At 43.7% G+C, this 15,105-nt stretch overlaps 1 protein-coding gene across 4 annotated transcripts in view; it reads left to right on the top strand.

Annotated features, from left to right (window-relative positions):
- Positions 1–15,105, top strand: part of LOC148028236 (DEAD/DEAH box helicase) — a 226,443-nt gene that overhangs the window by 68,259 nt on the left and 143,079 nt on the right. For all 4 annotated transcript variants that reach the window (XM_087690017.1, XM_087690016.1, XM_087690018.1 and 1 more), the window contains exons 5-6: positions 5,931–6,065; positions 6,154–6,278. In XM_087690017.1, coding sequence (XP_087546143.1) covers positions 5,931–6,065; positions 6,154–6,278 — 260 coding nt within the window. The remainder of the gene's footprint in view (positions 1–5,930; positions 6,066–6,153; positions 6,279–15,105) is intronic.

The following is a 15,105-nucleotide window of genomic DNA, read 5'->3' as shown; positions in this document are numbered from 1 at the left end:
CTGGCGGATTCTGGGCCTAATGCTTCATAGGATTCGGTGCGCACGAATATGCGTAGGAAAGCAATGTTCTCTCCACAGCATGCTGCGCGTACTATGGCGCCTTCTGCCCCCCATAATCAGTCTATAAGGAAAGTCTATACAGATGGTCCCAGGGGCCCACCTGCTAAGCTGGCGTTTGATACTAGAGGTAATGTGATTACACCCTGGGATCGGCGTTATCCCTGCCCCACTCCCAAGGCAGTGGATATTCTATCTACCTCTAAAGCGGGCTGCCAGAATTCTTTAGCAGTGTTAGCTGATTTTCTGGATGAGAGTGTCCTGGACGCTCTCGCGGAAAAGATGAAATCGAGGCAACAGGTGCCTCGTTCCTGATTCTCTTTTTTGAAGATATATGAAGATAGCCACGTGGAATGTGCGAGGCATTTACTCTCATCATAAGCAATATGCCATGTGGACTGTCTTGCATGAGAACCAGTGGGATGTCTTGTGTGTGGTTGAGCACAAGAGTCACGATGAAGTAGGAAAAGTTGTGGATTGTCATGGATTCCGCCTATTTTATGCAGGGACACATGCTATGCAGTATTCGGGCGTGCTTATGATTGTCCATGAGAAATACCAGCTTGTTCTTATTAAAAATGATGTAGAGGACCAATTTCTGGTAGTCGAAGTCTTATTTGAAGGAGAGATTTTATGGTTGCTGGGCCTCTATGCTCCGAATGATCCCGCATCCTGACAGGATCTTTGGTCGACTTTGCAGAGCTCGATGTCACTTGGCTGAAGGGGTTTTTTGATGGGAGATTTCAATATGTGTGTTAACTCTTCTCAGTCCACTTCAGGCATTCGGTAATGGATGCTCCGGAAAGCCGGGTGTGGAATGCCTTTGCTCTTCATGTACTTAAGCAGGATCTTTGGTCTTGGCTCCACCCTTCTTTTTCAAGGTTTACTTTTCATTCCGCACAATATGCAACTACTTGGTCGCGGTTGGACCGAATGTATATCATGCTGGGGGATGATTTTCTTTCCGAGATGCTGGAAATGAAAGTCTTGCGGCAATATGCATTGTTGGACCATGTCCCCCTCTAGCTTGAGATGCTTGCACAACCTGTTGCACCTTTTATGCAGTTCCTGGATAGACTCCCTTTATGTTTCAACTCGTCTTATTTGAAGCATCCAATCTTTCAAGGCTATATGTAGCAATTGATTGAGAGGTTCTTATTGGACTTCGCCTCTGAGGTCTTGACTTCCTTTGCACGGCTGCTCTCTAATGTGCAGCGGGTTGCTCGGCAGTATAGGATCCATCATGCCTCTCTTTGTTGGCGATGTCGACATGCAGCGGATGACTTACTGGCTTTGGTCCGTTCGCTGCTGGTGGACACCCCAGACGATGAATTTCTGCTGTCACTGGTGATGCGTTTGGCTTATCTTATTCAAGTATTTCCGTTGAAATCTTACAGCAGGCCAAGCTGCACAACTTGACTGACACATTGCAAGATAGTGCCTGTCAGTCTCATAAGTTCTTTCGCGCCTTGCATGCTTCTCCTGCTCGAGAAAATATGACTAGACTCCAGGATTCGGAAGGTCGCATGGTCACTGATCCGCAGACCATTGTCAATATGTGCAGAAATTATTTTATGGATCTTCTTGGTTATTCTCCGTCGCATTCTAGCCAAGTTACGCATGCACGCTCGGTCTTCTATGATCTGGTCCGCCAGCAGGTTCCACTTGATATGCAAGCTACTTTGGAGGCAGATATTTGCGAGGAGGAGGTTATGGATGTTTTGTTACACCTGCCTAAGGATAAAAGTCCTGGTTTGGATGGTCTCACCAATGAATTCTTTGAGAACTCGGCCACCCAGCTGGTGAAGCCATTGGCAGCAGGTTTGGGAAACAGAGGTCATGCCTTTCTCATGGAAAGAAGGCCTTATCAAACTGCTTTCAAAGGTCCCTTCGCCGTCAATGCTGCAACACTGGAGACCAATTTCTTTGATGGGTTCGATGTATAAAATCTTCTCCAAAGTGCTGGCGAATCGGCTTCACAAGCACCTTCCAGCTATTGTGCATCCTCTCCAATATGGTTTCATTAAGGGTCGCAACATTCTGCTTAATATCTTAAATGTGCAAATGGCTATTGACTATGCAAGGCACTCCAGTCAGGAAGTGGTATTGATTCAATTGGATTTGGAAAAGGCTTTTGACTATTTAGACTGGTCTTTGATTGCAGAACTCATGTCGCTATGGGTTTTGGTATTCGGATGTCCCGATTGATCTACACCATTAGTGCTACGGCTTCTTCAAGAGTTATGCTCAATGGTGGGGTTATAGAGCCATTTGTCCTTGCACGCTCGGTCAGACAGGGTTGCCCTTTGAGTCCTCCTTCTTTGCCCTGGTGACTCACCCGGTCCTTTCAATGTTATCCTCAATGGTGGCTTCTGCTCAGCTGATTGAGCATCAAATGGCCGTAGAAATGACTCGTGTCATTTGGCCTAGGCATTTTGGAGGTTGTAGACTACTACTAGGACTGTTTCAGCTAGAGAAAAGCTACCAAAATCATGTGCCAGCTGATTGAGGATCCCCAAGCTGCATGTGGCACTAATTAAGAGCTGTCTAGGGGCAGGCGATGACATTTCTAGCCTCTAGAGTAGGTGACAACATTTTTTCTGTCAAAGTTAAGTGCAAGTAGTTTTGGGGCATTTTCTTGTGATAAAACAGAAAATTTTCTCTTTTGTCAGAAAACTCTCACCTCTTAGAAAAATCCCTTTGCCATTGTCAGGTCTCCTTAGCAGTTTCTAAACGGATAGCTACTTAATTGCTGCTAAAACCCTAATTTACAGCAGAAATTAGGGTTTCTTAACCCACTCGGAGTTTGTGCCCCTCAATTGTAGAGCTGATGATTAGAGTAGCAGCTGTATTAGAAAAATTTGCAGTTGATCTGAAGGGGGTTGCTCATCTACATTTGATTTGGCCTACATGGAAGTGTTTTTGATTCAATTTGTGCCCAAATTGTAGCAGACACAAGGTGCAAATTGAATCTTGATGCTGCTGCCTATATCTCATTGTACTGCAAATTGGAGCAATAAGAGTTAAAGAAATGCCGCTAGGGGTGCTAGTTGTTGGAGCCAATCCGGTGTCTGTGGTCTAAGTTTAAGTGGTAAAGAGTTAATTTCAGAATTTGAACTTTCATGCTTATTGTAAATTGTGTTAAATTAGGTCATCCACCATCCTTTCCTAGAAGGATGGTTGGTTTCACTTATGCATTAGCTATGTTCTGAAAAGGCACAAAATTTAGAAAGTTGGATGGCTGCTATTGTGGTTCTAATCACTAACCAACCAATATGTGAGTGTTAGCCTAAGCTGGTCTCTTTTTGTCCTACCAATACCTGAAGTCCTTTAAAGTTAATTTTTACTATTACACATGCCTTGATCCTTGCCTCCGTTAGTATAGACATAATTAATTTCTAGGGGCTTTCTATTATAACTAACATTGTTTTTCTCGTAGTGTGCGGCTATGTAATTAAGTAAAAGCATATTATAATATTCTGTCTAAAGGAAATAGCAAGTCTAAAAGGACTTTAGTTTCGTAAGTTGAAATGTAAGCCAAACTTTAGTTCTGTAAGGCCGTTGATACTAAGTGGGTTCATAAGTTGAAACATCATTTTAATGTACATCAGTTGGACATTAAAACAACATTTTTAAATGGTGATTTGTTTGAGAAAGTATATGTATTCCAACCTTATGGTTTTGTTCAGAAAGGGTGGAAAAGCAAAGTACACAGATTGAAGCAAGCATGCTATGGTCTAAAGCAAGCACCTTGGGCTTGGTATGAAAACTACATATATACTTGACTGCATGTGGTTTTGCAAAAAGTTCAAATAAGAGCACCTTGTATGTGAGACATGAGGGTGACGTATGCCTAATCATACAGGTTTATGTTGATGACATGTTGCTTACTGGTTCTAATGAGACGCATGTTGATTTTACAACTGATTTGAATTTGGCTTTTGACATGTCACATTTGGGATTATTACATCGTTATTTGAGCATTTGGTTTGAGCATTATGATGGATGCATTGCTTTGTGCCAAGCATCGGTTTGAGCATTCTGATGGATGCATTTGGGATTATTACATCGTTGAATTTAGTCTTGAGGACTCCAAGCCTATTGCCACTTCTAAGGAGAGATGTTTAAAGTTGAGCCTTCATGGTAGAGACTACTTTGATATCTTTCTCTATCAACAAATCTATTGGATACTTGAGTTATGTATGCATAATGAGGTCTGACATTTAGTTCACAATCTCACAGATAAGCAGATTTATTCATAGCCAAGACACCAAATATTGGTAGATACTGATGCTATCTTTTGCTATTTGAGTAGTACTCTGCACCTTGGGCAGTTTATCCCAAGGGAGGATCATTCCTACATTTACATGCTTTTCAAATTTTAAGTAAGTTGGTTATTACAACACTCATATATCCACAAGTAGTTTTTGCTTTATGCTTAGCAACTTATGCATATCATGGTTGAAGCCAGCAGTTCTTAGTTGTGAAGCTGAGTATAGGCAGCTTTTCAGAGCTGCGGTTGAGCATATTTAGTTCAGATGCCTTATGGTTGACTTAGGTGTTGGACAACCATCTTCTATCACCATCTTCATTGACAGTTAGAGCCCATTAACATTTTCATGAAACCTCGTATTCCATGCTTGCACTATGCACATTTAGATGCATTATCATTATGTCAGGTAGACTCTTTGCAGAAGAGATCAGCTTATCCTATGTGCCAACACAGAGAACCTTGGAGATCTTTTCACAAAGGGTTTGCATTGAGAGAGGTTAAAAGCTTTTTGCAAAGCTTTCAGCTGACTCCCCTTTGTTGGTTGATCATTGTCCACTAGGCTTGATGCTTCCCTATAGGTTATACATGAGTGCCAACTCTTGTCCACCACCTCACTCCTTGGGGTATTTGTTACCATATCTTGGTAGTGATGTGTGTGAAGACATCTAGGACTGTTGGGGCACTTTTTCCCCTTGCTAGGAGGTTCCTCCCCCTAGCTTATAATGCTGTATGGCTGTTTAAGCAAAAATGGTTGCTTGAAGTGCTTCATCAGTTGTGCTCCTGTGGGACGTGAGAATGTTCTTACAACCTGCATGCAGGGTTTGAACTCTGCTGGCTGCATGTCAGGCTTGGAACAGCTTGCTTTTGTGCAGTATAAGTGTGTTTCATTGTCTCATTTGCTACAAAAATGATTCAGTGATACTTGGACTCTTGAGTTTAGGGGCTGTCTCAGTCTTCTGTATAATTAGTGCATGTGCTGTGTTGTATTGTTCCTCTCCATTGCGAGTTATATGTAGGCTCATAAAAAATCCTTTCTAGTGGGGGGAACTTATGTTTTTAGTATAGAAGTATTGTGCCCTTTATAAGGTCTAGCTGCAGCCCTTTTGCTTGGTCTCTCAAATCACTTTCGTGTGATATATTATCGTGTTATGATATCCCATGTTGCACAAAAGAAGCACATGCCTACCATCTAGCCACCATTGAATTTTAAGAGTCCCACAAATCTCTGATAAATTCTTTCCACATACTGAATTGACCATGAGCTTCATCCTGTGATGTTTGTGGTCTGTGTTGAATAGTTTTTCCATCTATTATTGTGCTTGAGTATTTGTCTTGAGGAAGTTGCTCAACAATATTTAGGTCAGGATATTTTCTTTGATTTAAATTCGTGTCAATTTACTTTTATTCTTAGTTTATTGGGCAGAGAACAAATGCAAGCAGGAAATGATTCCCTTTCCAATTCCTAGCAACAGCTAGCTATGTTCTTGTTTTGTCAAGCTTATCAATGTAAAGAAGACACATATTTCTCTTTTTTTTTGGGATCACGTGCAGTTAAAATGTGTATAGTAACTCTGCCTTCCATGCTTGACTGCTGATGCAGACTGTAGCAGAGAAGAGAAGGCTGGCAGCTGAAATAAAGAGTGGGGCTGTGGACATTATTGTTGGGACTCAAGCACTTCTGTCTAGTAATATCCATTACAGTAACTTGGGTCTGCTGGTTGTGGATGAGGAGCAAGTAATAAATAACCTGCTATTTTTCAATTTCAAACTAGATAGCTCCCGACTTGAAACTTGGTGGTCACATGTTGGAACCTTTCCTACAGAGATTTGGGGTGAAACAAAAGGAGCGGATTTCATCTTTCAAGACGTCAGTGGATGTGCTTACACTTTCTGCTACACCTATTCCAAGAACATTATATTTGGCACTGACTGGCTTTCGTGATGCGAGGTACCTGCTGGCCATTTTCCTCTGTTGGAAAGCTCATAAGCTTTTCTTTTTTGGTTATTAGATGAAAGCTCATTCTAATTCACATTTATGATGATATATAATACAACCTCCTTTTGAGGCCCTTAAAATATTTTGCTGTTGGGGAGGGCATGTGCACAATTATGCTGAATGTTTGATTTCAATACCACGTACGATCTCATACCTATTGGACATCTCACTGCAATTATAATCCCAGTGATGCTTTGCACCTATTTGTTGCTGTGCATAAAAGGTGAGGGATGATATAAGCCTCACCTGAATAGAGAGATGGAGAAACTGGTGATCCCGCAGATGAAACCTAAAAGCAATCAAAGATGTGAAGGTAGGAAGGCAGTGAGTGGTATTAGCTCTGAGCTATGATAATCGTCCTTTATAACCTTTTGAAACCAAGGATTGGTTGCCAGTGCTAGCAACTAAAAAGATAGGAACATAATATGTCACATTCACATGCTGTTTGTGGTAGGCATTGTGAAATTTGATGCTAGAGGATGAAGTGGAATCAGAAGGAGAACCAATATTCCATGGAATTGGAGAAGACAATGCAGAAGTACACTTCTTGTCTATCCTTGATTTTCAAGAGTAGAATAAGAACTTGAACTGCCAGTTCTAAAGGATACAAGAAGTTGATATTATACCTTATGGTGGGTAGAAGGGTCTCGCACAACCTCCCTTTGTCTCTCACTCTCTTTGGACCAAGAAGAAGAATAAGAATGTAAGAACAGGAAGAGATCGAAGCTCATCTAAGAGTGGAGTAGATAGTGTAGAGTGTGAGAGCACAACACCCAATGCAATAATCTGAAGTGTAAGGTGCAAGTATAAAGTACTAGCCTTAAACCTTTGGGTTGTAAGAGGGTGTTCACACCCGAAGTGTGTGAAACACGATAAGTGCCTAAAACTCTGTAACATGGACACATAAAATAAAAGAATAAATCTAGGGGGAAAAACTTCTCGTATGGAGAGTAAAAAGTGTCCCAATGTCCTATTGAAGATCTCAGGACACTCCTTTGTGAGTGTAGGCATGAGTCAAACCCAACAAACCCCCCTGGAGTGAAGAGTGATTAAGATACAAGAGTCATCCATCAAAGGAGATTAAATTTAAAGTATTGCGAAATGCTTCAAATTTGTCAGGAGGAAGAGCTTTGGTGAAGATGTCTGCCATATTACTGGTGATAGGATAGTAGACAAGACTGATATCACCTGCATGTAGCCTCTCTTTGACAAAGTGATAATGGTCTCAATGTTTTTCGCGTGTGCATGAAACACTGGGTTTCGTGCCACTACAATGGCACTCTGATTGTTAGTGAACTAAGGAGTAGGCTCCGTGATAGATACATCCAAGTCAGCTAACAAGCGTCTAAGCCATATGCACTCAATTGTGGTAGTGAAAGCTGCCTTGTATTCAGCTTCACACGATAGTGTGGCATTAATGTGTAAAGAAATACCCTAATAGAGAAACACAAATAACAATTGTACGACAAAGCACAGACTGATAAAAGAACACAGATAGGGTTAGGATGACTTAGAGACGATGAACACAGTGAACAAATGAAATGATATGACTATTGAATATACAATGCTCATGCAATAAACACACTATGCAGTGAATGAATACTGAACCTCAAACTCTCGTATCTCAAGGATCTGGGCAGGGGTAATGAGGTGGAGAGTGTGTTGTACCCTAAACGGATCCCGAACCATAGCAAGGTAGCCTCCGGATGTTGAATACCAGCAAAGGCAAAAGTGGATGGCTAGATCTGATGTAGACGGCAATCTAGAGAGAGATAGTGCTGTAAACACAGGCTGTGGAGTGAGATGATCAGCAAACACAGGTTGTGTGTAAGCTGGCGACAGCAAAGGAGAGAGAAAAACTGTCATACGCAGGTGTGAGGAGAGAGAATCATGACGATAGTAGACAAGAGAGAGAAAACTACAGCGAGAGCGGTTAAAAGAGAGAAACCTATGCTGGTGACAGCTAGGGCCTGCAAATGCAGCAGTATGCTGATGTGGCAGGCTGTATGACAGCTGTGCAGGTGGTCGGCAGCAGTCGCCTGGCTGGAAATAGCAGCAAATGGGAGGTGGAGGGTTGGAAACAGGTGCCAGATTGTAGATGACAGCAAGGGACAGCTGAGACTACAATGTTCTTCGTGAGAGGGGTGTGGGGAACAAGTTGAAAACACGTGAAACTTGCAAAAATGAGATTGAGGGCTGAATGGAGGACAACATACTTATAGAAATGCATTTCTTTTAAATAAACAAGGTTTCTTCATTAATTAAGCATGTTTTGGGGTTGTTTTAGTAAAGCTAATGCATTTTAGCTCCACACCCCCTCTCAAGCCCAACAAGGGTGTCATGAGAAAGAAGGCCAACCAAGTCCTTTTTCTTTATATTTTACCCCAAGGTGTCCCATCCCAAAGTAGCCAGAGCATTGGACAAAGGGTGTGTGTTGGCTGCCTAGTGGCCTACTAAGACTACAGAGGCGATAGTTATCTTAGTAGGGGAGCCCAAGTGATCACCCCAGAGAGGATAGGGCATCGAACAAAGGGTGCTCGTCGGCTGCCTAGTGGCCTACCAAGCCATATAAAGGCGGATGGAATTAGCTATGGACTTTTTTTTTCGGAGGGCTTTTTAGATTTGATAGATTTAGTATTAAATGAGGGTTGCAAATCAATTTTTGTCCTATTGAGTATCCATGCCCTAATACGGGAGAGTGATAAGGAGTGGTCAGACCCAAGACCTTCACAAAAGAAGCATACTATTCCTACCATTACAGGCTGTCGGGGAAGAAGGAAAATGACTAAGGTATCGGTATAGCAAATATGTGAAGCAAGTAAGACAAGCTAGGGAAAACCTGCCTTGGAGATTGCCATGTGCAATGCCACGAATATGATGGATCCAAAGTCGACCACTCCAAAAGATTGAAAAGGGATAAATACACATAGATGCATGTTTACATGAATAGAATGCCAATGCATGGGGTAATGCAAAGGGAGATACAAAATGTCATGCTCATGCAAAATGAATGCAATGGTGGCACTTGGATAGTGCCCTCGCAGAGTGGAACTATTCACTTGCCCAAGCGCCCTTTTACAATCATATCATCCTGATAGTGCAGGTGAAGTTACAAATGTCCATAATACAATACAAAAGAATAAATGAATGTTTAAAAACTGTAAGCATAATCATTGTCACTATCAAGAGAAGAAGCTGCCCCCTCTCAAATTGAAAGGGAAAGCAAGAGGGAAGCACCCTCTCCGTGTCAATCTGAAGAAGTAGGGGAGGGTGTATACAAGCGAATCCTGGGTAGTAGGTACTGAAGAACCGGCCAGTTGACCACTTTGGTTAAGATGTTTGTAAAATTATTTGATGAAGGTACAAACTCTAGGCGGATAGCACCTAGCTCAACTTGCTCTGTGGAAAAGTGGAAGTGGACTTCCACATGCCGCGTCCGTGGGGTGATGATCGGATTGCTCGCAAGGGCAATAACACTCTAGTTATCACAGTAGAAAATGATGGGAGAGTTACAAGGAAAATGAAGTGCCACCAGTAAGCTCCTCAAGTAGATGGCCTTAGTGGTGCCATCGAATAGAGCCCTATACTCAGTCTTGGCCGTGGAAGCCCACCGTTTCTTGCTTACGGCTGGGCCACGAAATAGGAGCCGTGCCCAAGGTAAAGAGGTAGTTGCCATGGGAACATTGGGTGTGAGGATCTCCTGCCTAATCAGAAGTAGTGTACCCCTGCAAATATAAACTAGAACCATATGTCAGGCCATAAGAATAAGTACACGTAAATAACGCAACACACGAAGACATGCAATCCAATGTGACATCCTAGGTGCTGTGAAATACTGATTGAGTATGCTAACTGATGAGTAAGCTAAATTTGGTCTATTGTGAATTAACCAAAGAAGTTTCCCTACAACAGATCGATAGATATGTGTATCAAAGGGCTGACCTAGGATATCCTTCGATAAGTGGATAGTAGGATCAAGAGACATGGCCATTGGCAGTGTTTGATCGGAAGTGTGCTGTTCCATGAGCTGAAGTGCGTACTTCTGCTGTGACACTAAAATATAGCCCTCAAATCGAACTATCTCCATCCCCAAGAAATAATACAGCAAAACAAGGTCTGTCATCTCGATGGTAGTAGTAAACTTGGCCTTAATTTTTGCTATGGCAGCAGAATCTGAGCTTGTGATAAGTAGGTCATCAATGTACATGAGGATATAGTTGACCCCCTGTGCAGTAGATTGAACATATAAGTTCGGATCATAAGGGGTAGAATGGTATCCGTGAGTTTATAATAACTCATCCATCTTGTGGAACTAAGACTGCAGTGCTTGCCTCCGTCCATAAAGAGCTTTGTGCAAGCGGAATACCTTATTCCTCGGGTTCTCTGAAGGAAAACCTGGTGGATGCTCCACATAGACTTTCTCCTTCAAATAACCATTGAGGAAGACACTCTTGACATCCATATGATATATCGGCCAACCGTGGTGAGCGGCTAGTGCGAGAAGTAACCGAAAAGATATCAACCATGTAGTAGGGGCAAAAGTCTTTTCATAATCAATGCTATACAAGGCGAGCCTTGTACTTGTCTAAAGTCCCATTAGCTTTTAGCTTGGTCCTAAAAATCCCACTTTGTCCCGATGTGGTTCTTGTGGCTTCAACGATCCACCAATGTCCAAGTCTCATTTCGGTCAATACTCTCTAGGTGATTTTTCATGGCATCTCGCCATTTAGGGTGCTGAAGAGCCCTTTGCCATGTATTCGGCTTAGAATGCGCTATGTAATTAGCTGTAAACAGCGACGCAAATGATGCCTGAGGAGCAAGTTGGGCAAATCTTCTAGGTCCCTCCGGCGCGGAATCCAGTGGTAGGATTCATGAATCTCGCATGGTCTGGTGGTACCAGCGAGGTAACGGGTCTTGCAGAGGGGGACCTGGGAGTTGAAGAATCTGTAGAAATGTCAAGAGCGAGAAGTAGACCAGGCTCAGTAGGCACAATCTCCGATGATGTGGAAGGAGGAATCGGATTAGAATCCGGTACAGAGGAGTGCACGATATCCCTTTGGTAAAAAAACGATGTTCCTCCGAACGATCACCTTATTTGTCAAAGTATCGAACAAACGATAGGCTTTCGCTTCAGAGGAATATCCAACAAAGATAAGGAGATCAGGTGGGGGAGTGAGCTTTCCTATCTTATGATCCGGGGGGGGGGGTGTTTGTAGGCACGATACCCGAAGACTGTGATGTGGAAAATGATAGGCAAAGAGCCAAATAATACCTCATACGGGGTCTTTTGAGGAAGAGCCGCAGTTGGGCACCGGTTGAGGATGTACACGGAAGTGTTAATAGCCTCGATCCAAAGGCGCTGAGGGAGCTCTACTGCGAATAACATAGAGCGTGCCATTTCTATGACTGTCCGGTTCCTACGCTCTACAACTCCATTCTGAGAGGGGGACTTGGTAGAGGTGAGCTGGCAAGAGATGCCATGTTGTTGTAGAAACTCGGAAAACTCGTGGGGGAATAAACTCACCACCGCTATTACACCTCATGCAACCAACACAACGTCCAGTTTGGTTATAAACGAGCAGCACCCAAGTAGAAAAATATGTGAAAGCATCTGACTTATGCTTGAGGAAGTACACCCACATGTATCGAGAATGATCATCCACTATAAAAAAGAAGTACAACACGCCATTCAAGGCGGCAATGGATGTCAGCCCATAAAGATTAACATGAATCAATCTAAGAGGTGCCTCAACATGATGTGTGGACTCGTGAGGGAATGGGATATAGTGCTGCTTCTCATGTTGACATGCTTTACATGATGTGTGGACTCGTGAGGGAATGGGATATAGTGCTGCTTCCCATGTTGACATGCTTTACCGACATGATCTAAGAGGTGCCTCAACATGATGTGTGGACTCATGAGGGAATGGGATATAGTGCTGCTTCCCATGTTGACATGCTTTACAGACATCGTGAGCTAGCTTTAGGTGTGGAAGGCCCTCAACGAGTGCATGGCGTGACAACTCATAAAGAGAGTCATAACCAAGATGCCTTAAGCGAAAATGCCAAAGACGCTCATTGTTCTTAGGCTTCCGAGATGTGGCTAATGCCTAGAAGCTATGGAACACGGAGGCCTCAGCTGTCGGCTGGGTCAAAAAGTGTGTCATGTGGTAGGCCATTAGGTTGTGCCTCACCGTGAGCAATCACTAAATCAGTCTTGGAGTTAAGGACCTCAACCTTGGTCACTGTAAAGAAATTTGCTCGCCCCAATCGGCAAAGCTGGTGAACAGATAACAAGTTGATCCCAAGCTGAGGGACATGGTATAGATTGTTCAGCAAAGCTAGATTGGGATCCTTGTCGATGGCAAAACTGACGCAACCTTGAGCTTGAATCTTGACCGAGGAGTTGTTTCCTACATGGACCCGTCGGGCTGCTGCAAGGGTTCGGGTACGGAAGATGTCCTTTATAGGAGTCATGTGATGGGTAGTTCCAATGTTCACAATCCAAACAGGAGCTGAAGTGTTCGGTTGTGATGAGTGGGCCTCTACGATAACCTCGTTGGGAGGCAACTCACAGATATGAACGAGGCTCGCATCTGATGTCTCTACGGAGGTGATGTGGGCCTCTGTAGACCAGTTAGACAAGCCCTCTAGAGTTGAGAAGGTTGTTGACTAAGATGGCTGAGCGGTGGCAGTATGAGTGTGATCTTTAAACTACCCCTTGCCATCACCCTGCCTCCCTTGTTGGGGGTTGCCCGACTGAGGGGCGGTGGTCTGAGAGTTAGGTTTTGGTCTTGTGCCTCTTGCCTTTGATCGACACTCGTCGTCAAAATGGCCAGCCTTTTGACAATGTTGACAATATCTATTCTTTTCAGGTACATTTTGCCACTTGGGTTTGAGTTGTCACTGGGAGTTTCCTTGTGAATTCCTAGACTAATTTTATTTTTGAGTGGAAGTTTGATTTTGTTTACCCTTCCCTTGTTGCCCCTTCTGAGAATGAGCAACAAGAGCCCTCCTCTGAGGTAGTATCTATATGAAATTGATCGAACAACCGTGCGTAAGGCAACAACTGACATTCAAATTCATAGAAAGTAGGCATGGTGGGCTTGGAAACTATACTTTTCACAATATTGAAGAATTTCTTGGGGAGTTTGTTTAGAAACAGTGTGACCTGATCGTCAGAGGACTTGGGAGTCCCGGTAGTGGAGAATTCGGCAAGAAGACACCGATACTCAGCCAACTTGACTTTCAAGTCATCCTGGTTAGAGATTTTGAAATTTTGAAGCTCATGGTCAAGATTTATACGATGAGTCCTATCTCGAGCCGCATAGCGGTCAGTCATGTGTGCCCATTGCTCTGACGCTAGGTCAAAATGCTGAAATTGAGAATGAAACTCAGGTAATAATCCCTGCATTAGCTTGACAATAGCAGAGGCATTTCTAGCATTTCATGAGCAGACAACCTCATATGGAACAAGTGCGGGATCGGGGTGGGGTTTCAACCCTTGCACAAGATCCCATAGGTTCTGTGAGTCAAGGACACGTCTCATTAGATTCGACTAAGTGGTAAAGTTTGACCCGTTGAAATGAGTCTTGTTGCATTCATTGAATGCATGCTTGGCTGAAGATGAGGTAGAACCACGAGATGTCGGGAAAGTGGGGTAAGATGGATGGGGAGGGTAAGAGAGTGATAGTGGAGTTGATTGATAGGAAGGAGGAAGGGGAAGAGGTGGGTAGGCAGAATTAGGTTGTGAGTGTCCAATGAGTGCCGATTGAGGCAGAGGCATTAGAACATGAATGTTTCCATAAAAGGTACTGATGGAAGTGGAGACACTGGGACATGGAAGCCTTAGCTGGGGCACAACAAAATGACTAAAAGGTCCACTTGGTAATGCCATGGAGGCAAGCTGTGGTACTAAACTGATCCACACTTGGGAGAGACTAGGGGAGGGGGCACCCAGGCTGCAATGATTCCGAAAGTGTGTGAGAAGGTGGAACACGACCCGATTGAGGAAAGAATGAGGTCCTAAAGGCGGTGCCTATGTTTCCATAACCCCCGGTGTGATGTGCGGTGCAACATAAGGTGTTTGAAAAGAGAATGTAAATGGTGTAAATGGAAGTGCAGAAGCAGTGAATAATATGGTGGGATGGGTGGGTTTTGAATATGTGGTGTGAAAGGCGCAGATGCATTTTGTTCATTTTTACCATTTAATGATTGAAAATGAAATGATGATGATGATAATGCACCATGCAGTCTCCCATCGAGCCCACTCGATGTGGAGGCGCTCGCCAATTTGTATCCTGTCCCGATCTTTAACCTAGGGGTTCAAGACCACCGGCTGGTGGTCTATCTCCTCTTGGCATCCTGTTGGCCTCTGAATTAGGGCCTTGTGGAGGCCCTGCCCACACGAAGTAGGCTGTGGAGGAAGGAGAATCTAGGTGGCGTGATCTGGGCAGCCATGAAGATCCATCTCAAGGATAGTCTCCAATCACCACCAAGCCTCGGTTCGCACTCTTGGAGACCCTCCTGCAGAAGGACCTTCCAAGTTTGCCCTCTTGATGTGAGCCCACGGACTACTAGCTTGCCCAAAGGGCCAGGCTTTGAAACTCTGGATTCCAAGTCCTCCCTCAGACCGATCCCGGATGATGGTCACCTACGCCTCCTTGGTCCGAGAGTCCGTGGAACCATCTGAGCCGGCTCATAGGAAGTTCCACACTAGGCGGCGAAGCTGAACCACACAAGACGAGGAGAAGCACCAGCACGAGGCAATGTACTAGGC

Source organism: Lygodium microphyllum, chromosome 12 (assembly GCF_053477565.2).
Source record: "Lygodium microphyllum isolate KBCC chromosome 12, Lygodium_microphyllum_v1.1.10, whole genome shotgun sequence".
Taxonomy (NCBI): Eukaryota; Viridiplantae; Streptophyta; class Polypodiopsida; order Schizaeales; family Lygodiaceae; genus Lygodium; species Lygodium microphyllum.
This window is presented reverse-complemented; position numbering and strand designations above follow the sequence as displayed.